This window comes from Pongo abelii, chromosome 2 (genome assembly GCF_028885655.2).
Source record: "Pongo abelii isolate AG06213 chromosome 2, NHGRI_mPonAbe1-v2.0_pri, whole genome shotgun sequence".
Classification (NCBI taxonomy): Eukaryota; Metazoa; Chordata; class Mammalia; order Primates; family Hominidae; genus Pongo; species Pongo abelii.
Genome location: NC_085928.1, coordinates 152,846,580 through 152,872,656, shown reverse-complemented (window position 1 = coordinate 152,872,656; position 26,077 = coordinate 152,846,580). Strand labels below are relative to the sequence as shown.

General features: G+C 39.0%; 1 protein-coding gene across 1 annotated transcript in view; it reads left to right on the top strand.

Moving 5' to 3' along the window:
• The window catches only part of SLC9A9 (solute carrier family 9 member A9), a 591,979-nt gene that overhangs the window by 460,193 nt on the left and 105,709 nt on the right, over positions 1-26,077 (top strand). Inside the window, exon 13 of the mRNA XM_024245123.3 lies at positions 8,231-8,285. Coding sequence (XP_024100891.1) covers positions 8,231-8,285 — 55 coding nt within the window. The remainder of the gene's footprint in view (positions 1-8,230; positions 8,286-26,077) is intronic.

Genomic DNA, 26,077 nt, shown 5'->3' with positions numbered 1-26,077 from the left:
TAGGAACAGACATTCAGAATGACTAACTCCTAATGTTCATGCTCTGTGCCTCTTCTTAGCTGTACCTAGTACTTTCAGTCAACTTTCAGTCAAGAGTTAAAGATAGACCGCACCCTTCTTTAGTCTGATCAGCCTGATAGAGTTTCATGAAATCCATTCCATCTCCATAATCTCTAGGAGAAAAGTAAATGGCATATGGGCAACCTTGGAATACCAGGACAGGAATGTTGCATGAATCCTTGACCCAGCTGTTTTCAATTTGGTAATGAGACAAGTCCCAGGAGTAGAAAAATGGACCTAGCAAAGCATATGAGTACCAGTCAATGACAGTGTGTCCATGCAGTGGTGGAAACCCAGAGGGGCACCACTGCTCTCAGCAGCATCCCAGCTCTGCATCTTCATCTCCTATGGAGGGGCTCACAATCATATCACATACTTCATGTCCCCAAATTATAGAACCCCCCTTTCTTCCTTCTTCTCCCTCTAACCCTTCTTAAATAAGATGTCCAAACTGTCTTTATGTACTTGACATGCCACACCCTTCTCCAGCTTCCATGAATATTCCCAGTCCATTGATCTTAACCTTGAAGAACTCATTATCCCTTCCTTATTCTTAGACTTTACCTTTTGGTCAGAATCTCCACTTCAAACAAGCAACTAGACAAAACTCTGAGGGGGTTGCTATTTTTCTTAAGTTAATAACAATGTAGAGAGCTGACTTTGCTTCACTCACAATAGAAGTGCTCAGATCTGATCTTACTGACCCTGAGTTTCGGTTTTATCTTTTAACAGGATGTCCCTTGGGGGAAATTCCCATGCACATGCTTCTCCTTCTTTAATATGGCTAATGGTAGGGTGAACCATTCAAGTGTCCAGAGTAGAAACTCAAACACCTCAATACTTTCCACTTCTTCCCACAGTGAGCCTGTCATGCACAATGGCCCTCACCACCCCTTCATGTATACGTCTCTGAAATCTCTCTCTTCTTTTCCACCACTGCTAACTTAGTTAGACCCTAATGAACTCTTGGTTGGACCATTGCAGTAGACTACTAAATGACCTCCATGCCTCCAGTTTCTTTTTTTTTCTTTTCTATCCCAACCTGAAGACAACCACCAGTTTAATATCACAATGTATACCTCCAGTGATCTTTCTAAAACATAAATGTAATTATTTCACCCCCTACTGCCTACAGAGAAACAAAAACATAAGCATAGCACTCAAGATTCTTCATAATTTGGCCTTAATTTACTTTCTAGTGTCATCCAAAGCAACTCTGTCCACCTCTGTGTTCATGACCCTCACAGTCTAGCCACACAAAACTATTCATGATGTTCCAACCTACTTTGTTCCACTATGCCTTTGCCCATGCCGTGCCTGGAGTCCCCTCCCCTAACCTTTTCTCTTACCATTAAACTCATTCTCACTTTTCAGTGTCCATCTCCTCTGTGAAACGTACCTAATTGCTCCATAGCTCATCTTGATTGGGCTCTTTGTTGGTGTGTTCAAATAATTAATGTACAATGCTTATCACACCATACTGTGGTTCTTTGCTTCCAATCTGTTTTTCCCATTAGATCTTGGGTCATTGATGGCAGGAATCCTATCATTGACCTTTATATCCTAGCATCTGTCATTTATGGAAAAGCCACCCTTGTCTTTAACCTATATTGTGTCTATGACTCAATGTAGGGTACATACATTTCTCTAATAATAACAGCACTAACAAGGAGAGCATCAACTAATATTTCATGAGTGCTTCCTAGATGGCAGCCAATATTTTATATATTTTATTAACTCATTTCATCCTTATAATAGCTCATGAAATAGATACATGCTTATCCCCACTTATAGTTGGGAAAACTGAGATTTGCAAAGGTTAACTAATTTGTCTCAAAATTATACAAGTAGCAAATAATGGAAGTGAAATTTGAATCCATGCAACCTGATTCCAGGATCCAAATTCTTAACTACTGTGCCACACTTAAATAACAAAATGAACTGAGTTTTTTCACTTACTTTAGTTTATTTTCTTGTTTCCCAAAACAAAATTAAAATATTTGAATTATTAATTGTATTAATGTTGGTCTTACACAAGCTCCAGGATTATTTAGTCCAATAATACAGGGTGCAGTAGCAGATGTTGGCCCCCAAGTGATATTCTCATGGCTACACAATAGTCCCCAAACCTCAGTGGGTAACTTTCAGACTCCTCCATTGTCAAGCTGTATTTATGTGCTCAATATCCAGCCACTCTTCCCTTACTGAAAATGTCATTTTTTACACTTTGCCATCAAAAGCAGGTCTTGGAGGAAATAATGTATCTTCCCCACCACCCAGCCCCTGTCACCAGAGAGCTCAAAAGAATCAAAACTGCACCTAAGACTATTGGAATTCACACAATGAAACTAAGCCCTAGTAGTATTTCAGTGGCTTTTCGGAGGTGCTAAGTGGTAAGAATCAGAATGGAATTTGTTGGCTTTAGTGGGAAAAGTGAGCCTTTTGTTAGTTACCTTGCTTTCCCTCTGAGAAAAACCCAACTTTGGGGCATTTTTTTTTTTTAGCTATGGTTGGGTATAAGAGCATCCTGAGATTTTAATATGTCTAATAAAACTCACCAAAGAATGGAAGTGCAATAGGAAGGGAGGGTGCATTATGGTACACAAGAGATGTGTTTTGCTCTGAAAAGGGAGCTTGATGCTCATTATAAATGAGGAATCCGGAGTGAGATGTATGAGGGCACAGCTGGGAATATGTGCAAAGCTTGCCTTCATTTCCATTTGAATACCATAGAGGCAGCATTCAACTTGCTTAAAATTAAAAGGTGCATCAGGAATGCAAAACATCATATAAAATTTTAACCAGGCTTTTTTAGTTGCTTTCTAATTCTTTGCTGGTTCTTAATTTCCCTATTTTTTTCTATATTTATTTCTCTATATTTTCTATATTTTCCCTCCATCCTCAGCTTACCTTTTCTAAGGTTGCATGCACCTTTACAGTTATTTATCCACCACGGGCACCTATTCTTTATAAAAATGTATTTTTCTTTCCTTTTCACCTTCCTTTTCTTTGCTTGCTTTCTGCTCAGCTCTTCCCTCTTCCTTTTTTCTCCTTGCTCTTCAGACACCTTCTTTTCCTTCTTTGTTGCCTTATTACCCTAACTAGTCTACCAATAAATTACAAATAATTCCAAACCAGGCGAGGCACAGTGGCTCACACCTGTAATCCCAGCACTTTGGGAAGCCAAGGTGGATGGATCACTTGAGCCCAGGAGTTTGAGACCAGCCTGGGCAACATGGCAAAACCCCATCTCTACTGAAAATACAAAAATTAGCTGGGTGTGGTGGCATACACCTGTAATCCCAGCTACTCGGGAGGCTAAGGCAAAAGAATCACTTGAACCCAGGAGGTGGAGGTTGCAGTGAACCAAGAACATATCGCTATACTCCAGCCTGGGTGACAGAATGAGACTGTGTCTCAAAAACAAAAGAAATAAATTTTAAAAAAATCAAAACCCGGGAAGCTTGGCCCTCTTTAAACAGAAACAATGTTTTGCTATGAGACCAGAAATCGTTGCTGTACACTGGCTGCTCCTTGTGGCTCAACTGTGGTTGTTGCTATATATTCAAAGGTTGCCCAGTGCAGAAACAAGGACTAGGAGGGCTTGTCTCTGAAAGTAATAAGTAACTGAGCTCTGGCCCCACTGATCAGTACTGAAAAATAATAATATCAAAAATAGCTGCTAACATTCTTAAAAACTTACTATATAACAGGTCCTAAGCTATTTTCCTATTTAATCCTCACCACAACCCTGTGAAATGAGTTCTCTAATTATCTCCATTGTACTGGTGAGGAAACCAAGATGGAGACAGAGTGAGTGACACAGGTCACAGAGCAAGTGAGAGGCAGAGCCACATTTTTCAACCCAGGTAGTCTGGCTCCAAACAACTCTCTTGACAGCTGGGTTTCACTGACCCTTGAACAACTACAGGGTAATCATGAAGTCATCATCAGATTCCAGCTAGGGCTGATGTATACTGTAGAGCTTGCTCTGCATGGCTGGGTATAAACAGACAGGTGAGCAAAGGGTGAGCCAGGGTCACCAAAGACAGAGCAAAGTGATCTCCGGTGCCCAGAAGGAATTCTGTTTGGGAGCAGACAGCAGAGTTGGAGGAGTACAGCTACTTCACTCCAAGTCTCAGTAACTTCTAGTGATGGGAGATCTGAGACCTAGGAAGGGCATCGTGGTAGATGGGCCAAGGTGGTGATCAGACAGAAGTGAGGACAGTGCTTGAAGTTCAGGAAAGAAGGCAGGGTATTGCACAAGTTCAGTGGTGGCCAGCATGGCCCAAAATACCAGCCTGGAGTTTGGAGAGAGAGGGTCCAGTCCATGGGAGAGAAATTGGCAGATTATTGTATGGCCAGAGCTCAGGGACTGTATTTGGTACCGGGGCTCAGAAACAAGGACAAATCCAGTTACCGGACCCAGGACACTGTCCAGATCAGATGAGCAGAAAGGGTGGCTAGCTTAACATTGAGGGAGAGGTGCTAAAGACCCTTGGATGTCACCTAAGAAGGTTGGACTTCATACTGTGATCTCACCTGGGGGACTGCTATATACATGTAACACCACAAACTGGGACGATATTATGTCTTCTTTCTAATCTCTCAAAAACTCGTTACGTATAAATGATCTTTTGTGCACAAAAGTGGATGCTCATGCATTAAAAAGAGCTGTAAAAATTTGTTTAAAGTGAGTGGATACGTTGTTAGCCCTAAAATAATGTCAGTTCCATATTCTGACTTGCTTTCTTGAAGAGGAGAGTAAGAGATACAGATGTAGTTGGCATGTTTGCATACCCCTTGGGATGCTGTGTGAAGGTGCCATGCATGTCTATGTCAGCTTATATATCACAATGGAGAAAAGGCAGAAAATTGCCCTCCAAGGCAATGGGAGTTGGTCTGAGGGGGTGCAAAGGTATTATAAGAACAATTGTGTGTGATTGTAAGCCCTTCTATAATATTTGAATTCGATAGATAGATAGAAAATGAAAATAAAAATAAATTTGACTATCAGGGTTAGTCCTACAGTAAATTAAAGGGGTGGGGGTCATAGGGACAATATGTCAACATATTGTCACAGCCAGGAAAAATAAAGGCAATCTAACTGGCAGATACAATAATTAAAAAAAAAAAAAAAAGACAGTAGTCAGGGACCATTTAACGTGATCATAAAAAGGTTCATACACATCTCGGAAATCATTATAATGCAGCAAGTGTCAGACTTTATGGGACCAGTTGCAATGCCGAGTCCTCCAGTTAAGATTAGAATGTCCCCCTTACACCCTATTTAAGGAGGCAGGTAGCCAAGAAACATATATTAGCCAGATTTTCATCAAAAGTAGCTAATATCACAAGCGAAAGAAGGCATTGTTTCCTTCACGGCGCTTAAGCTGTGGTACATTTTTTATATTATCCTCATTGAACCTCCCAAATCATATGCCCTGTGTGGGCAAGGACCATGTTCACCCTGGCTTCCCCAGGAGGGAAGCACCTTTCATGGAGGTTCTCTTTCCTCAAGCCACTTGTGGCGTTTGTCCTGCTCTGGACCTGCCCTGAAATGAGATGTGGGAGGAGGTGCAGTCTTCTTCCCAGTCAGGTCTCTGAGATGCCTTCCACTGAGTCCCCATCAAATGAAAGAATTTCATCCACTTCCTCTGCACCATCTAGCTGTGCGGGAATGTCTGCTCTGATTGCTGCTGCAAAGAAAAGCTTCCACTTTAGTGAAAGGCCTCAGTGCTGCCTCAAACGTTAAATGTTGGGCTTCTTATAAAATTCTATTTCTGTCCTCTCCAGGTTTCTAGACAAAGACCCAGAAAAAGGCCCTAAGCAGATACAGTGGTGGGAGCCCCATGATCCTCAGTTCAGTTCACGGCCAACCTGGGTGCCCAGCAGCTTCCTCCCTGAGATCTGGGCTTATCCAGCGATGAAGCCTCTAGGGAGCAGCCAGCACCTGCTGGAGGGCTCTGATCCACCACAGAGCTGTGAGAGTGGCCTGGCCCCATGAGAGAAGGGGGCTGGGAGCCTCCACACCTGGGTCCCACTACCAGGGGCAGGCCACCCCCACCCCTCTCTACACTGCTGTTCTCCCCTCATCCCTTCCCCTCTCCTTTCTCCTCACTGACATCCTTGCCCTCTCTCCTCCCCTTCCCCTTCTTGTTCCTTCTCAGATGACATAAATCAAATAGCTAGTTTTTCTACCCCATGAATCAAAGATTCCTCCCCTCCAGAGGCTCTTCCCAGTGACCTAAAGGCAAAAAATTCAGCACAAAATAAATAGCTATTAATTTGTCCCCTTGGTTAGAGAGATGGGGCTATTCATGTCCAGAAGACACTTACCTGTGAAGAATCAGAGGTATTTTAAACAGGTGGGACTTTACCGTTACTGTTCTCTTTATAAGGAGTTACACATTTGCTTGACTGGAGGCTTCTCACATGGCCTTGCTTCCCCCACCCCAACAGCAGGACTGGAAGATGATTAGGGAGGTGTTTATGAGGAACAAGAGTTGAAGAAAAGTCCCTAAATGTCTAGCAAATGTGGATTCACAGGAAGGGCTCTGGTGCAGCTTGGGCCAGACCTCTCCCCAGCACTCCCACCCAGTCCAGCTGAAGCAGACAGAGGGACACTCTCTGGAAACAGAGAAAGTTTGAGTTTCAAGGCCCCTCACTTGGTCTGGCCCTCCAAGGCCGTGGGAAGATCCCCAGTACTGTGTTCCCATGGTCTTATATTTTTGTAAGATTTGCAAAAAAATATATAGTTTCAACACAGTTGGGTTCAACTGCTGTTTCTTTCCACTACAGCTTCCTTTTCCTCATACTTCTCCTCTGATCAAATGGTATTGGAATAGCGGTGGGCATTTGGGGGATCCAACTAAGGGGAAGCTGAATTGAGAGTGCATTTAGTTTAGATTGAATGCGATACATTTGTGTGGGCTGCAGTCACTTCTATGCATGGCTAAGCCACTGCTGTCCACCCTGGAGTAGGAATGGCTTACAGGAATATTGCACAAGGCTGAATTAAATATAAATGTGTCCTATGGTGCCTGGCATCAGAAGTCTGTGGGTAGTGGAGGAAAAACAAGGTTTGAGATGGATTGAGCCAGACTGGGGACTCTGTTGAAAATTCTTCTAATCACGAGATGTATAAAATGCAGTTTTCATTGATGACTCATCAAAATGGAAATTCAGGAATATATTCAATGACAAAGCATGTACACTGATGAGTACACTGTGCATTGCTCATGGGAATTGCATAAAATAAAATTTATCAGAAATCTTGCATTTGCAGGGCATTACCCTGTAGCAGTGAGAAACATAGCAAGCGTGTCTGTGTGTGAGAAAGAGTGCTTTAATGCCTTCCAACTATCAACAATTTTGATCAGTCTTGCTAGAGGAAAGACTGCCTTATCTGTTTATTCTCTAATACAAAATCATTATCATATAAAGAGAGTAGCAAAGTCAGTAGGCAAAAATTCCAGAAGAAAGTTATTTTAGCAGAGTGTCAGACAGCTAATTAATTAAAATGTTTTGTATTTTTCCTGGGCTTTGAGAGGCCTATTGCATTTGCCAGCTTTAAAAACATATGTAATTTTTTTGTAACTTATCCTTCTGAAGAGTCACTTTCACTCCCAATTTTGTGTTTATATTTTCGCATTATTTTCCTTAAAGAGAGAGCCCCCAAATTGTATATGCCTCAGGCTCCACAGTCTGAATCCTCCCTATGGGGAGTCTCTAGAAAAATCTTCCGTTTACTCTGCCTCAAGAAACCCTGCTCCAGGCTGGGCACACAAATTCCCAGGGCATTTTGGTCAATGGGTGGTTGCAGAGGTACCAGGTTGCCTTCTTTCCAGAGTGTGTGTTTTTGGGGCTATGGAGGTCTTTTTCCTGATGGTTGCTGTCCTAGGTTCTTAGGGATGCTTACCTTGCCAGGAAAGACAGTAGTGAAGAGCTGCTGTTGATGCTTAATTTCTCCAGCATCCTGAGTCCCAGCTGTTCAAGTTCTTATTTTGGTATAAATCTGAGGTTCTTTTGATTCAAGAAGAGGTAGGATAGTTTTCTGCCAAATCTTTTCTCAGATTCACATTGTGTTTGGGTTAGGTCATCTGACACACAAGACTGTCTCATTCCTTCTGCAGCAGGGGATTGACCAGTTTTTGGTTTTCTTTAACAGAGTTGGCGTGGACCTGGATGAAAATCTGAAGGAAGACCCCTCCTCACAACACCAGGCAAGTCAAAGAAACCAATGCACATTATATAGAGATATGATTGTTCTGTTCCATAGGCTGTTCCATGTTTGTCCAGCATGTGACCAAGGAGCTATTTCTAAACGGAGCTTCCTCTGCTGATAAAACAAATGAGATTACAATAAAATACAAGGGAATTCAGGGTGTTAACTTCTAGCATATGAATGCTTAGAACTACCATGTACTTGCAAGCCTCTCTATGGCAGCAGGAAGCCTGGAAACTTTACAAGTACAAGCAATACCATGATGGCTCTTGGAATGAGGCACTTCATAGTTCAAATCCCTACCCAGCAACTTGCTAGCTAGCTGACTCAGTGAAATTTACACAAAGTATGTCCAATGCATGTTGCACAAACAACAAATTGACTTATTTCTCCTGGATAGCTTCTCATGTATCGGGTCTGAGGCCCCAAAAAAGTGTCTAGGTGATCCATCCTTGACTTAATTGAGCAACAATTATCTACAGAGACCTGAAAATCCTTTGGGGTAATTGTTTAGAACAATGAGCTCTTCCCTCATATATTAGTTCGTTTTCACAATGCTGATGAAGACATACCCAAGACTGGGTAATTTATACAGGAAAAAGGTTTAATGGACTTACAGTTCCACATGGCTGGGGAGGCCTCACAATCAGGGCAGAAGGCAAGGAAGAGCAAGTCACTTCTTACGTGGATGGTGGCAGTCAAAGAGAGAGCTTGTGCAGGGAAACTGTTTTTAAAAGCATCAGATCTAGTGAGACCCATTCACTCTCACAAGAACAGCATGGGAAAGACCCATGCCCATAATTCAACTACCTCCCACCAGGTTCCTCCCACAACACATGGGAATTGTGGGAATTAGAATTCAAGATGAGGTTTGGGTGGAACACAGCCAAACCATATCACCTCAAGTAGGGGAAATGCATTCTCCAAACTGAATTTGAACCTAACGTCAAAGTAGAATCTATCATTGTCAGTTTTGCACTAGTCATTTTACACTCAGTACTTGTCACAAATAAGCAAATGTAGGGAAATTTTACACCTTTTTGCTGAAATTAGAAGTAGGCAGACATAGATATAATAGGAGAATATCATAAATAAGTGATATTGCTTAATGAATTGTGTTATGAGCGTATTTGTATTCTAAGGGAATCCCTCTCTCTTTTATTTCATGCTTGTTTTTCCAATAATGCCATCAATGAGGCACAACTGGTGAGTTTTCCTGGGCAAGACGCTGCTTTCCTGGCACACACAGATGCGAAAAAGAAAGGAACCTGTGCTCTGTGGAAAAGGCTGGGAAATTAAGTTGGTGATGATCCTGGCTCTCATGTACTTTGAGGTTTTTTGTCACATGTGTTCCAAGGCCAGGCAGTTTCCACAGACTCCATTGTCCAGGAAACACACCTAACTGCAGGATGGAGCACAGCAGGGGTGCCCAAAGCACTGGGATTAGAGCCAGCCTGGTAACCTTAGAAAGGAGATCAAAGCCCATCTCCTTACTCTGGTGGGATATAATGAATAGTCAGTAATGTCTGGTGGTGGCTGATTTTTAAAAAGCATTTTCATCTTGTGTAGGTCAAATAATTCATTCTCCTACCTTCAAGCAAAACTTTTATCTAAAATTTGTCCTTCTTGTATACCTTTTTTTAAAAGAAGAAAAGACACAATTATAAAATTCATCAAATAAAATTCTCTGTCTTCTTCTAACTGCCTAATATTCTACAATCACATATACCGTTGTTATTGGTAAAAATTTCCTGCTAGCCTAAATCCTTTCCAATTTAAATGTATTTTATTTTATCTCATTCATGTGACACTTTAAAACAAAGTTCATCATTGTTAAATCAGTAATAACTCTTACCTGAAGATATTATAGCAATTAAAGTCACTTTTTTATTAGAGAAATAGGATAGCATAACATAGAACAGTGAAAACTCTGTGATATTTGGGTCTTGGGCAAGGTGTTTACACCTTTGGGTCTCAGTTTCCCTCTCTATAAAATGTAAATGATAATAACGTCTGCCTCTCCAGGATGTTATTTATGATAATCAAGGGAAATTGGGTTTATGAAAATGACCCAACTTAATTAAGCTAAACCCATCTCATTTTATGAATGATTGGAGGCAGCTTAAACCACCACATATAATAGTAAAATATTTTTATAGAATTTTAAAAATCAGTAAAAAATATTAATAAGAGCCAGATAGTCAAAACCAGAGGGGTAAAAAGAATCATGGATAAGCAGATCATAAGGCCTTATAGACTTACTGTAGTCAAACCATAAGTAAGCTTTTTGATGGCCAAAAGGGAAATAAAGAAATAATAATTGGTAATATATTAAATTCACATCATTAGAAGGAAAAATAATACCCTCTCCTCAAGTGATATGAAACATCACTATGTTTTTAAAGACATTTCTCACTTGGGGCCTCCTGTAGAGGACACATAAAGCACTATCTAAATGTTAAGTAAGTAGCATTATCATTGACATGGCTCCTCCTGAACTGCTGCTACCTACAAATGATTTTATTTTTAAGAAGTATACTGTAAGTGTTCTTATTCATGATAATGTTTGATTACCAAAGAACTTACGTTTCAGAAAGAGGTTTTCTCCACACATTGGGATAATTCTTATCTTCAGTATCAAGTAAAGGAAACAGTGGGCTCTGATGGGAGGTAACAAGCTGTAGTGTCCGCACAGCTGTCGCTGAACCTGGACTGTTTTTTGGTACTTCTCAAACTGTCAAGAACCTCTCTGCTCTCATTTTGCCCGACAACACCTGTCTTATTATCAACATCTCTTGCTCTGTTGGATTATATAACATAACCCCAATTCTTAGGAGGATTGTATGTTTCCCCTTGATTTGCATTTATTAAACTGGGTTTGCATTAACAAATAGGTTAATCTTTGTAATGGGCAGCCTTAACACATACACAAAAACCCTTCTTACTTACCAAAAGCTAAAAATTTTGCAGGTAGTTATAGCTGTTACTGATTATACACTCTCAAAATCAAGAATAAACTATATAATTGTATAAATTTAAAATTATATCTATTAATATGTTTTTAAATTTTTTCTTTGTTCTCTGTTGTGGAAAGTAAAATAACTTTTGGGAATGTGAACTTGTAGCTGTGGCTAACTAGTAATGTCACAACTTTCCTTTTTGCCATACAATACCTTTAGAATGTGAATGGTGTTACACAGTTATTTGTACCAGGCACAAAAGCTTTAGAGAGCATGTTCCATATGCAGATATTACACTCTGGATGCATACTTCATGCAAACGTGCTAATTTGAGAACTGGAAGATATTGCAGTTGTGAATTTTATGCCTCTTAAACGTGAAAAACAAAACCCTTAGGTAGCCTCCCACACAACAGGAAGTTTCCCTTGTGATTGATTCCTTGTACTTGAAAGCACACCTTTTCAGAGTAGGTGAGAGTCACTGGAGCACCACACTTGCCTTCAGTCTTTTAATAGAAAACTCCTGCTACTCAAGAAAGGCTGCCAGTATTGCTTCTCTTTTTCCCTTTTGCCATTTGATTGTACTCATTCCCATGTTCGTTGGGCACTAGCTATTATTCTTAACACTGCTCTAAACACCTTATATGCATTTGCTCACTTAATTTCCAAGATAACCCTGAGTGGGTACTATATAATTATCTGCATTTTACAAATAGGGAAATTGTACACAGAGACAAAACTTGCCCAAGAACACACAGAAGGGAGAGGTGGAATTTGAACCTGAACAGTTTGGTTCCAGAGCTTCCACTCTTAACTTGTATGCATGCATGTATTCATTCATTTATTCATACAAGTAATTCTTGGTACCCACTCCTATGGCACTAACCTAGAGGTGAGGATTCAGGAGTTACCAATTCAAAGCTGTCTTCCTCCCAGAGTATATACTCTAATGGGGGACACTGATAAGAAAAAGGTAAACTACATTCTATACATTCAAAGCATGATCACAGTAAAGCAGGTCAGAGGATAGAGAACAGGGGAGGAGGCTACTTGGTCAGGGTAGAAGTGGCATTTGATCAGAGGCCAGATGACATGTGGAGGAAACAATCCATGTGAGAAGGGGTTGAGGAGAGGTGGTCTTGCAGAGGCTACAGCAAGTATGGAGGCATTGGAGTCGCAGTGGGTTATGGTGTGCACAAAAGCAGCAGGAAGGCCAGCACGGCTGGAGCTGAGTAAGCAAGGTGGGAGAGGATGAAGAAAAAGTGGGAGAAACAGACAGCGGCAGGGGCCAGACCATTGGCCATGGTGTTAGGTTTGAGTTTTTTTCTAATGTGATGGACACCCTTGATGGTTTGGTTTGGAGCTTGGAAGTAATAGAATTCGCCCATTAAAAAAAAAATTCTCCCCATTCCACTCTGCCAGCTGTTGTGATGAGGATAATTTTCATCTTTTTTCATACAATTTCATTTTCTAACACTATGCTTGTTACTTTATGGTTTCTGGATGTTACCTTCCAATTTTCTTTTGTTTCTGAAAGTCCCTTCATTGAAATTCTGGTTTTGGTTGTCCTTTATTCTTGTGTGTAACCTGGGTGGATCAGTTCTGGTCACTGCAGCACATGAAAGTCAGCAGAGCTGAGAAAGGTCTGAAGAAGGGCAACTTCAATAACTGACAGAGGGACCTGCTGCCAGAGCAACAGGGATTAAAAGGATTAGGATTTTTCCATCAGAAAGACTAGAACTAAGAAGGGACACAACAAAGTATCTGTAAAAATCTGAAAGGTGTAAAGCGAATGAAGACTTGTTTGCTAACTCCCAGAAAACCGTAACCTGGAATACCTTTGAAGCCTGGAAGAGGTCATGGGTGAATAATAAAAGTATTTGTTCTTCTGCGCAATTGATAGTTCTTATTCAGGGCCATCCAGAGTTGCAAGAGTTGGAAATATAAGTAGGTTCAAGAAGGGAAGAGATTAATTTAGCAGATAGTGGGGTCATCATGGTCATTAAATAAAATTTTTCTTTGTGAATATTTTCAAATGTTCCTAATAAACACAAAGATAAGAGAATAATGAATCTTAACATACCCATCCCCCAAACTTAACAATTATCAACATTTTTCCATACTTTCTGCATTTACTGCTCCTATACTGTTGGAGTTGGTCTCATAGAATGTAAATTTCACACTACACTTCTACAAATATTTCAGAAATAGAATATGAGTCTCAAAATTTGATGTGACCCAGGTGAGAGTTTTTGTAATGTTATATCATTCCAATGTCATTGTAACTAATGGCATTTTGAGAAAAATAAAATAAACATTTCAGAGAAAATATCTTGGGTTTTCCCTTGGCCAACATTGAATTTATTTTGGCTATACTTACTTATGGCTTTTAGACTCAAAATTATGTCCTCTCCCTACTAACTTTTTACTGCATAGGACTAAATTCTATATTTTTATCTTAGCGGTAGTTCCGGCAAGCACATGTTCTAGAAAGTAGGAACGATAACAAGGAAGAAGAAGTGGAAGGTGGCAGCTATACTTTAATGAGCATTTTTATATATTAAGTGATTATGTACCTATGTGTATATATACATAATCACATTTAATCTTTACCTTGACCAATCAAGATACCTATATCACTCCCATTTTACAAATGATGACATTGGAGTTCAAAGAATTAATTTTCCCAAGACAACAAACCAGTGATGCGCTGAACCAGAACTAAAGGCCAAAGCTGTTTCATTCTCACCATTGCACCACATCCAATCTATAAACGTGTTCTTTCTTCCCAGTAAGAATAGCCTGTCAGTTAACATTTGAGTAATCCTTTCCCTGTTAACTCCTGGCCAGCCTCATTTCCCAACCCTATCGAGAGTATCAAGCATATTCTCATTTCAAGAGGCTAGAGTATATTCCTCATCCTTGGAATCTTTCCCTTCACCCAAACCCAGTAAGCTGTGAGTATGGGTCCATTGTCTAGGAGGTCTTTTCCTACTGCAAAGTGTGTCATCCTTCACTCACAGTGCAGCAGGCACTACTGTCTCCCAAGAGGAGAGGGCCAACCTGCATCATTCTCTGCTTGTTACTTCCTCCCAGCAAGGGTTGAGTTGCCCACCAGTCTTTAGCTCTTATTCATGCAGATGTCTAAAGGAAGAACATACTAGACAAGACAAAGGCCCTGAGGCAGGAACATGCCTACCTGTTCAAGAAATAGCAAAGGTGCAAGTAGAGCTACAGTGAGCCACCAAGAGTACTATAAGCTATGAGTCAGAGAAATAGGCAGGATCAGTTATCTATTGCCACATAATGCTGCATAACAAGCAAAATCTCAGAGGCATGAACAATAAATACTTATCTCACAAGTCTGTGGAGTTCAGTTGTTCTACAGTGGACTTGTTCATGTATCTAGGGTCAGCTACAATTTGCTAGATAACTGCTGATCTTAGCTAGGCTTGCTCATGTGTCTGGAGTTGGAGAGCTGTCAGCTGATCTAGGATAACCTTAATAGGGATGACTTAAGTGCCTCAGCTGTGCACCACATGATTCTCATCTCATCTGGGACCAGTGGGCTACCCTGAGTATGTCTTTCTCCTGGCCATGACAGTGGGCAAGAATGTAAGCAAAAACAGGCAAGGTTTCTTGAGGCCGAGCATCAGAAGTGATACATTGGCACTGCTGCTACATTCTGTTGACCAGAGAAAATTACGAGGTCATCCTAAAAAACAGGTATATGAATAAATGACTCCTATTTGGTCAAAAGAACGCAGATTTACATGGAAAAGGCCATAGATACAGGGATGAAAAAATGGCACCTCTAAAGCAATTAGTCTGCCATTTAAGTCACATGGGCCAATGTAAACAGTTTGGACCTTATAGTAATCTGTACAATTTCAGACTTTTGAAATGTATGATACTTATTTTATGGTTCCAATTGATATATCTTGGCGAATATTCCATGTATACTTGAATGTGTATTCTTGCAACTGTTTCAATACTATACCAAACAACTGCAGAATCCAGTTGGCATAGCTCAGTAAGTGTAAGTTATGTCAACTTGTTTTTTTGTCTACTTATTTTATCAGTTACTGATGAAACCCCCAATTGAACAATTGAACTTATGGATCTAGAGAGTAGAAGGATGGTTAGAAGTGTCTGGAAAGAGTAGTAGGTGTTTGGGGGAGTGGGAAAGGTAGGGATGGTTAATGCGTACAAAAAATAGAAAAGATGAATAAGACCTACTATTTGATAGCAAAATAAAGTGACTATAGTCAATAATAACTTAATTGTATATTTTAAAATAATTTAAAGAATGTAACTGGATTGTGTGCAATTCAAAGGATAAATGTAAGAAGATGGATACCCCATTCTCCATAATGTGCTTATTTCACATTGTATGCCTGTATCAAAACATATCATGTACCCCATAAATATATATACCTACTATGTACCCACAAAAAATTGTTTTAAAAAATAACTTTAAAATTTAACATAAAACCTCCAATTATAATTAGGAATTTTCCTGTTTCTTTATCTGTCAAATAGTGCTTAATATGCTTTTCACCGGATATAGAATTCTGGTTTGATGGTTGTCTTCTTTGAAAGTCAACGCTTTGAAAATCACATTCTGTTGTGTTCTGGCCTCCTTTTTTTTTTTTTTTTTTTTTGAGACGGATTCTCGCTGTCTCCCAGGCTGGAGTGCAGTGGTGCTATCTGAGCTCACTGCAAGCTCCGCCTCCCGGGTTCACGCCATTCTCCTGCCGCAGCCTCCCGAGTAGCTGGGACTACAGGCACCCGCCACCACGCCCGGCTAATTGTTTGTATTTTTAGTAGAGACGGGGTTTCACCGTGTTAGCCAGGATGGTCTCGATCTCCTGACCTCGTGATCCGCCTGCCTTGGCCTCCCAAAGTGCTGGGATTACAGATGTGAGCCACCACGCCCGGCCTCTGGCCTCCATTTTTTCTGATAAAAGTCAGTTGAATTTTTTTTTAATTTCCTGGAACATAATATGCTCTGTCTTTCCCTGGTTGCTTTTAAGATTTTTCTCTCTATCTCTAGTTTTTAGAAGTTTGATTCTTATATGCCTAGTTTTCTCAGAATTTATCCTAATTTGGGTTCACTGAATTTCTTAGAACTCTTGGTTGATATTTTTCATCAAATTCGGGAAATATTCAACTATTGCTTTTCGAAAAATTTTTGTTCTCCATGTTCCTACTGCCCTCTTTGTATCCCTCCAATCTTATATACATTAGGCTACTTAATATTTTTTTCTCATATCACTTGGGTATTAGTCTGTTTTAATCTTGTTTCTCTATGTTCTACAAATTGCATAATTTTTATTGATCTCTTTTCAAGTTCACTGACACTTTCTTCTTAGTATCCAATCTGCCCTTAAGCTGATCTAGTAAATTTTTAATTCCAAATATTATACTTCTTGGTTCTAGGAATTTTTAATGGCTTTTTTTTTTTTTTTTTTTTTTTTTTTTTTTTTTACTATTTCAGTGGCTTTGGGAATACAATGGTTTTTGGTTACATGGATGAATTATATAGTGGTGAAGTCTGAGATTTTAGTGCACCCATCACTGGAGTGGTATACATGGTACCCAATGTGTAGTTTTTTAATCCTTAGCTCCTCTCAACCTCCCTCTTCTAAGTCTCTCAATTTCATTATGTCACTCTGTGTGCCTTTACATACCCATAGCTTAGCTTACATTTATAGGTAAGAACAAAAGTTATTTGGTTTACCATTCCTGAGTTATTTCACTTAGAATAATGGTCTCTCCATCTGAGTTGCTGCAAAAGACATTATTTCATTCTTTTTTATGGCTGAGAAATGTTCAGTGATATATATATATACCACATTTGCTTTAGCCACTCATTGGCCAATGGGTACTTAGGTTGGTGCCATATCTTTACAGTTGTGAATTGTATTGCAATAAATATATGTGTGCAGGTGTCTTTTTGATATATTGACTTATTTTCCTTTGGGTAGATACCCAGTAGTGGAATTGCTGGATTAAATGGTAAATCTACTTTTAGTTCTTTAAGAAACCTCCATACTGTTTTCCATAGAGATTGTATTAATTTACATTCCCATCAGTAGTGTATAAGCATTCCCTTTTCATCACATTCATGCCAACAACTATGGTTTTTTGACTTTTTAATAATGGCCATTCTTGCAGGAGTAAAGTAGCTTCTCATTGTGGCTTTAATTTGCGTTTCCCTGATGAATAGTATTGTTGAACATTTTTCCATATTTTTTTGCCATTTGTATTTCTTCTTTTGAGAAACGTTTATTCATGTCATTTGTCCACCTTTTGATGGGATTGTTATTTTTCTTGATCCGTTTGAGTTCCTTATAGATTCTGGATACTAGTTTCTTGTCAGATGCATAGTTTGCAAATATTTTATCCCATTCTGTAGTTTGCTCTATTGATAATTTATTTTGCTACACATAAGTTTTTTAGGTTAATTAGGTCCCATTTATTTTTGTTTTAGTTGCATTTGCTTTTAGGGTCTTAGTCATGAATTCTTTGCCTAGGTCAGTGTCCAGAAGAGTTTTTCCTAGGTTATCTTCTAGAATTTTTATGGTTTCAGGTCTTAGATTTATGTCTTTAATCCATCTTCAGTTTTTTTAATAAGGTGAGAGAGAGAGAGGTTCACTTTCATTCTTCTACATGTGGCTATCCAATTTTCCTAGCACCATTTAGACCATTCCATTGGTCTATGTATCTACTTTTATACCAGTACCGTGCTGTTTTGCTAACTATAGCCTTGGTAGTATAATTGGAAGTCCAGTAATGTGATGCCTCCAGATTTGTTCTTTTTGCTTAGGATTGCTTTTGCTATTCAGGCTCTTTTTGTTCCATATGAATTTTAGAATTGTTTTTTCTAATTCTGTGAAAAATGATAGTTATTTTGATAGGAACTGCATTGGATCTGTAGACTGCTTTAGGCAGTATGGTCACTTTCATGATATTGATTCTTCTAATCCATAACCATGTGATATGTTTCCATTTATTTGGATCTATGATTTCTTTCAGCAGTGTTTTTGTAGTTCTACTCATAGAGATCTTTCACCTCCTTGGTTAAGTATATTCCTAGGTATTTTATCTCTCTTTGAAGCTGTTGTAAAAGGGATTGAGTTCTTCATTTGATTCTCAGCTTGGTCACGGTTGGTATACAGCAGTGCTACTGATTTGTGTATATTGATTTTGTAACCTGAGACTTTACTGAATTACTTTATCAAATCCAGTTGTCTTTTGGAGAGGTCTTTAGGGTTTTCTAGGTGTACAATCATATCTTCAGTGAACAGTTACAGCTGGACTTCTTCTTTTCCAATTTGGATGCCCTTTATTTCCTTCTCTTGCTTGATTCTAGAGTCTCCATTTTGTTCTTTTAATACATTTTACATCCTTCTGAAATCTTCACTTGTGTTTTCATTGTCTGTCTTTAAATTCTCTAGCATATTTTTTAGAGTATTTTAATGCCATTGCCTGTTAATTCCAGCATCTGAGTCATTTCAAGTTCTGTTTCTATAGGTTACCTTTCTTCTGGCTGCAGGTCATGCTTTCCTGCTTCCTCCCATGTCTAGCAGTTGTTATGATATGCTAGGCATTATGAATATTACATTGAATGGAGTGTGGAGTATTCTATAAAGGTTGCTGAATTTTATTCAGTCAAGCCATTAAAATCTTGTAAGCCTTAGTTCTATGCTTGCCTTCCTTGATACATTTTCATTTCATCCTCGGTTTTAGGGCATGGTCATTATTCTAGAACATTGTCCTTACTCATAAAGCATGCTTTTTTCTGAAGTCTCAATAGAATGCTGACTTCTGGCTTTAGCTGGACCAAACTGCAGTGTTTCCTAGCACTATGTGATCTTAATCTCTCCATTTATTTCTCAATTTCACGAGAGTTTCTCCCTACAAGCCTTTGTGAACCTCAGCCTGTGCATGTACAGGTTAGTGTTCAACCAAGGACATAAGGGAAACATCTCCACAGACTTCTGGGTGTCCTCTCTGGGTGGTTTCCTCCTCTCTGTACACAGCCACTCCAGCGGTACCCTAACTCCCATCTCTAGCTCTTCAACTCAGTGAGACTGCTGTTCTCTGCTTGAACTTTATCTCCTTACCTTCAAGGGAATGACTTAGAGGCAGCAAGTCAAGGAGAGTAGAGGGCTCACCTCATTTCTTCCCTTCTTTCAAGGATCACAGTCCTTTGCTGCCAATTATCCAATGCCTGAATCCTATCATATGTTTATGATCCAGTTATTCTGTCATGGCTAGCCATTGTGAAAGTGATGTGAAGTGGTTTTGTAGGGAGACACATTGTTTTCCTTTGTTTTTAGACACATACAAAATACTAAATAATGGAATCACAAATCTACACGTGAGACTCTTATCTTTACTATGGCAGTAGTGGTTCTGGGTTTTGTTATTAGCATGAACCAGGATCTTCTTGTTCCAGGAAAATTATTTGTTAGGGTGTGTGTGTGTATGTGCGCACGCATGCATATGCTTGTGTACATGTATATAAAAGAGTTATACCAACTGAATTATGATATGTGTCAGGCATTAGTTAAGAATACAATGAAGCAAGTACAGTGAGATGCTGTGAACTTCCTCCTCTCTCTAAGTTGGTCCACCATTTTTTTGTCTTTGTATTTAATCTTCAATCTGTAAGATGGGTATATTGGACCCAGGATAGTTTTTGATATACTTTTAAGAGGGAACATATGTCTTCTATACCACAAATGTTACTTTTAGGAAAACACTTCATAAACTGTAAAGAGCTATGCAAATGTAGGCCTCAACATTTTATTATCTCTTTCCAAATCGTTATTTCAATACCTTTCACATCTGGAATTTATTATTCCAGTATATCATTGTATTAATTTTCTATTGCTGCATAAAAAATTATCCTAAAATATAGTGGCTTAAAACAACCCACATTTATTATCTCAAAGTTTCTATGAATCAGGAATTGGAAAGCAACTTAACTGAGTGTTTCTGATGCAAGGTCTTTCATGAGGTTGCAGTCGTCAGCTAAAGTTAGAATCATCTGAAGGCTGCACTGGGTCTAGAGGATTCGCTTCCATGTTGGCAGAAGGCCTCTGTTCCTTACTGGCCATTGGCAGGCATATTTAATTCCTTTCCACATGGATCTCTCCACAGAGCTTCTTGAGCGTCCTCACAACAGGGCAGCCAACTTTTCTCAGAGCACGTGGTCCAAGAGAGACAGCAAAAAAGAAAGCCACAATGCCTTTTTATGACCTACTCTTGGATATGACACACCATCATTTCTGCTATATTCTGTTTATTAAAAATGAGCCATTAAGTATGACCCACACCCAACAGGAAGAGAAATTGGGCCCCATATTTTTTTCCCTTCAAAGAGATTTTTTTTTTAATTTTAAAATTTTTAATTGGCATGTAATAATTGTACATACTTATAGGGTACAGAATGATAATTTGATACATGTATACAATGTGTAATGATCAAGTCAAGGTAATTAGCATAGCCATTACCTCAAATATTTCTCATTTCTTTGTATTAGGAACATTTAAAATCCTCTCTTCTAGGTATTTGAAATTATGCAATGAATTATTGTTAACTATATTCACCCCACAGTGCTGCAGAACACTAGAACTTATTCTTCCTATCTAGCTGTAATTTTGTACCTGTTAACCTCTCTCTATCCTCCCCTCCCAACTACCCTTCCCAGCCTCTGGTAACCACAATTCTACTTTCTACCTCTAGGTAAGTTCCATGTTTGAAAGGAAAAAATATCAAAGAATGCATAGATATACACTTTAAGACCACCACAATATCATATTATATTTTCCTGAACCAAAGAATTTATTTACCTCTGGATTAACTTGGATCTACTATACAGACAAAGTTACCTGGACCAAGCCCTTTCTTTGTAGCTAAAGCATGAGCCAAGCCCATCTGGTAGTCTACCTGTGAGATCTCTGTGTCATCTTAACAGTTTTATCCATCTGTGGCTAGTTGTCTCAGCTTTTTTCTCTCTAGGCATGTATTTTCTGACTCTATCTTCCTGGTAACATTTATGAATTTAACTGGGCATTGGGAAGGTGAGAATATTTTTATAAAGTGCTTTCTATGCAGATGCTAAGAATTAATGATTCACCTTTTAAAATGTAAATTTGAAAAAAAATATTTCTATTTGCCCCTTGATTATATACTGTGTTCCCTCTTCAGAACCCAGAATTCTTTCTCTTTAGAAGCATGGAATCTGATCCTCTCCTTGGTAATTAGAAAATCAAGGCAACGCATTTGAAATTGTTACACAAATATACTCCAATTTGGAAGGAGACAGTAGGGCAAACGTATTGATAACAAATTCTATTCACATGTACTACCTTAAAAAGTGCCTTGGAGCCCATAAAGAGCTCTGCAGATTTATTATGATAATTATTTGTCTTTGTTATCAGTTGGTGCAACTTCCACTGACATTAATATTGAAATATGAAATCTTGAGAAACAAAGGAAAATCCTCCCTCTCTCACTTAATCCACTGAATCCCCCTGAAATGAGGAGAAATCCCATATGATTATCCCAAAGCAGAGTTCATCCAGTTCACTTATCAAAGTCCTCCTATTTGAATATTGACAGAGGAATGTATTTACATTTGCCTAGTTCTTTTTCATCAAAGTTAATACAATAAACAATCCCTTCTTGCTTTGGTGTCTGTTTTTCACAGATTTCTTGCCAGACCCTTTTGTTTTCTCTCAGGGGTTCAAATAAGCACAAAACAGAGTACCATCATAATTTTTCTGTTGCTCCCTCTCTAGAGGGTGTTAAATATCAGGGGAACACCTAAAAGAAAACTACCCACTGCCTGCTATTCTGTTACTTCCCAACTTCTGGTCTGTTGCCTTATTTAAGGAAAAAAAGATATCAAATAACCCATTTTTAAAATTTTCCCAGAAAAAAAAGAGGTTAATAAAAGAGCCAGAAAATCCCCATGTATCAAACATTCTGCTGCTTAGAGTATCTAGTTAAATAAAAGTTGAGATTCAACATGCTTGACTCACCAGTTCCCATTTATAGCTGTGAAACATGAGGCTCAGAGTTGGCGTTATTAGTAATAGTATTATTACTAAAATATTGTAACTAAACTCAAATCTTGGTCGTCAGTTTCTGGAACCTATGCTTGTTCTAACATGCACACCACATCTCCTCTGGAATAAAGATCCTCGAAAGAGAAAAAATATTGCTAATGATAAGAAAAATACCATCAAGTTCCAGATTCGACTTGTGATGACTGCCGACATCTATTGTCCTTGAGGTGTGACCTGATCTCTGCTTCAGAAGAATCCAGATAGATTGATGCTACCTGCTGTCCGCTGCCCATCTGGACCCTCCTGTGGGCTGGCTCTCTGTGCTGCCTCATCAGATACCTTCCCTGTTCTGGGGTGATTTCAAAGGCCGGCCTTCCCTTAGCACATTTATCTTCAATCCTCAGTGCACAAGCAGAGCACACACTAGACTAATTCATTTATTTCTACTCATTTATTGATGGCCTTTCATAACCAAGTTATTAAGTCATCAATAACTTCAGAGAAATAAACGAATGGATCCAGAACTGGGCCAAAAGATATTTAAGACATATTCTGAACATTTTATCTAGGATCAGTATAAATGTCAATGCTGGGTCATCAGTGGTATTTTCCCCACCTGGGAAAACATATTTCACAGATGTTTTATTCTAATTAGATCCAAGTTTATTCCTCGCAAAGTATTGAAATGAATGACATCTCCAGTCACCCACATAAAATGAAGTTTTTAAGAAAGAGATTGCATGTGTTAATATTTTTCCAAAATACTACCTAATGTATGTTGCTCCCATCAGCTAACCATAAATATCCCTGGAGGGTTTGCCAAAAATACAGTATAAGCTCTTTCAGAAGTGCGTATGAGTTCTGATATATTCCCCTCAGGAAATAAAAAGGAGAGGAAAAGGAGAAAAAGAGAGGATTTCTAAGACCTTGGGAAACCCTTGAAACCAGTATCTAGAAGTCTAAAGAAATTCCTAACACTAAAGTTAAGTTTCTATGGGGACATTTTCAAAGCGATTGGCAGTTCACCCAGCTGAGGGGAGCCCTAAATTTTCATTATGTTTTGGGGTATGTATACCTGCTGTATCTCAGCCTGCAGGAGGAGCATTCCATTGCTCTGACTTCCCCTTTTGCACTAGTTTGCTCTCCACTTGTATCCTGGGGCCCCATCTAGATAAGAGGAATCTTGCCTGCTTAGGGGCCTCAGTATTCTTGAAAACCTATCTGTATCCCAGTTACATCAGTTTCCTCATCTGTAAAACAGGAATAATAATAGACCACACTTCATCAAATAATTATAAGAATCTGAAGTGTTAATATATGAAAAGTACTTAGAATAGTGTCTGGCATATAGTAAATGTTCAAAAGTATAGCTATTACCGTCGTCATTAATAAAAAGTCTTTTCCATATGATTAGGACCTAAGAGATCAGCCAGTCCAATTTCCTCAATTCATTTTACAGACAAGGAAACTGCAGCCCAACGAAGTTACATAGTCTATTAATAGAATGTCTGTGCTTTTGAATTAAAGGCTGAATTAGACACTTGCAGAAAAACATTCTCTTTGGAGTTCGGCAGTCCTAGACTAAAATTCCAATTGTTACCTTCTAGTTGTGTGACTTTGCACTCACTTCTTTCCTTCTCTAGGACTCCCTAAAATCCCTATGTGCAAAATAGGTACAATGCAACCTACCTGGATAGAGAATTGAAAAAATAATGACTGAAAAAATTAATGACTGGACAATGTGACTAGCATTCTGCCTGGGAGTTAATGGGCATTGAATAGCTTGGGACCATCATTATTGGGAACATCATTCAGCTGCAGTGCTGCAGACTGGGTGCCAGAATCCCAGCCCCTGATTGCCAGTATAGCTCACCACAACACTGCCCACCCTTACATTAAAAACAAACAAAAAATGGGAATTTGCTCTCATTCCTTTTTATCAGCTTTTTAAATGACTTTCTAGTCATCAGTAGATATTATCCACTATCAAAAATTACCTATGATTGTTGATGGATAAAAATCTATGTATCCTTATTCTTCAAGGAAACGGTGGGGAAAAAAGGAAATTCCCCACCCTTGGCCCCAAGCTTTTCATAACTAGTTTAGCTCAACATGAGCAGTTTTGCTTTGCCAGATGAACCCCAATATGCTGTTGAGAAACAGTGGCTCAGAAACAATTTGCAGATGTTTGAGGATGATGAAGGAAACATTGTGTACAACACTGATTTGGCAAATCTGATACCTTTGCTGGGGTAGAAATGCTTTGAGAAAGGTATAGGGAAGGATAGAAATTGAACCAGACACCCTGGTTTCCTTTCTTGAGGAAATATGCGTAAATTCTGACTATAGATAACAAGGCATGGCACTCCAGCCCTATCAGAAAACAGAGACCTGTGGAACTCTAATGTCCAGGAAAAGATCATCAGTGTCCCACAGTAGGGACTGGGAATGGGAATGGATTCCACAGCCAAGTAACTTTGAGACACACTTTCTGTTGAAGATTTGCAATGCTCATTTATAAATGAAAGACTGAGAAGTTCTACATTTTCCTTTCTTTTTTAACTTTTATTTTAGGTTCAAGTATACACGTGCAGGTTTGTTATATAGGTAAACTTGTGTCACAGGGGTTGTGATACAGTTTCATTTCCCAGATACTAAGTCTAGTACCAATAGTTATTTTTTCTGACCTCTCCCTCCTTCCACCCTCAGGTAGGCCCCAGTGTGTATTGTTTCCACCTTGTGTCCATGTGTTCTCATCATTTAGCTTCCACTTATAAGTAAGAACATGTGGTATTTGGTTTTCTCTTCCTGCATTAGTTTAATAAGGATAATAGCCTCCAGCTCCATCCATGTTCCTGCAAAAGACATAATCTCATTCCTTTTTATGAGTGCATGTTATTCCAGGGTATATATGTACCACATTTTCTTTATCCTGTTTACCATTGATGGAATTTAGGTTAATTCTATGTCTTTGCTATTGTGAATAGTGCTGCAATGAATGAGAAGTCCTCCATTTAAGAAACCTATTTAACACTGTAGACCCCATCCTTTCCTGAATGATTAGCACAGAATTTCCATCAACATCAAGTGAACAGTGATACTCTAGGGGACACTGTTTGGAAAAATGCAAGGCTTGAAAAATCAGAGATCTTAAGACAATCAGTGAAAAAGACAATGAAAAGTTTGGGTTTTAATTTCATTGTGAGTCTCTGCTTCAGCCATTTTAAACAAAGGATAAATGGCTGACTAAAAGTGAAGCATACTTTGCTTTCTTGTAGTTCCATTTCATTTGTCGGGGGTAGAACAGCAGCATCTACTGGTACACATATGTTTCATGGGTAGAACACAGCCTTTTGTGTCCAGCTATTTATCATTAACCAATGATGGCACTGGCTAGAAAAGGACAAAAAAAAAGTAAAAGCAAATCAATATGAGCTCATCTAAGGGCTGGCTGTGGAGCGTCCAGTCGACTTCCATTGTCTTCCGTGGGTCATTATATCCTCAGAAGACTATTCATATTACTACTGGACTGCAACTCATGACACAATTTGGGCATGAAAACTAGGGGTCCGGACATAGCAACAAAGCCCACATTAAGATATATAAATGCTTTTAATGATGAGGATAATTATAACTGATTGAAATTCTCTTAACACACAAAATGGAATACAGTAAAAATGCCACTGGATACCCTCCTTACATTTTATTATCCGTCTCTAAAGCTCACAAAAAGAAATTCACTT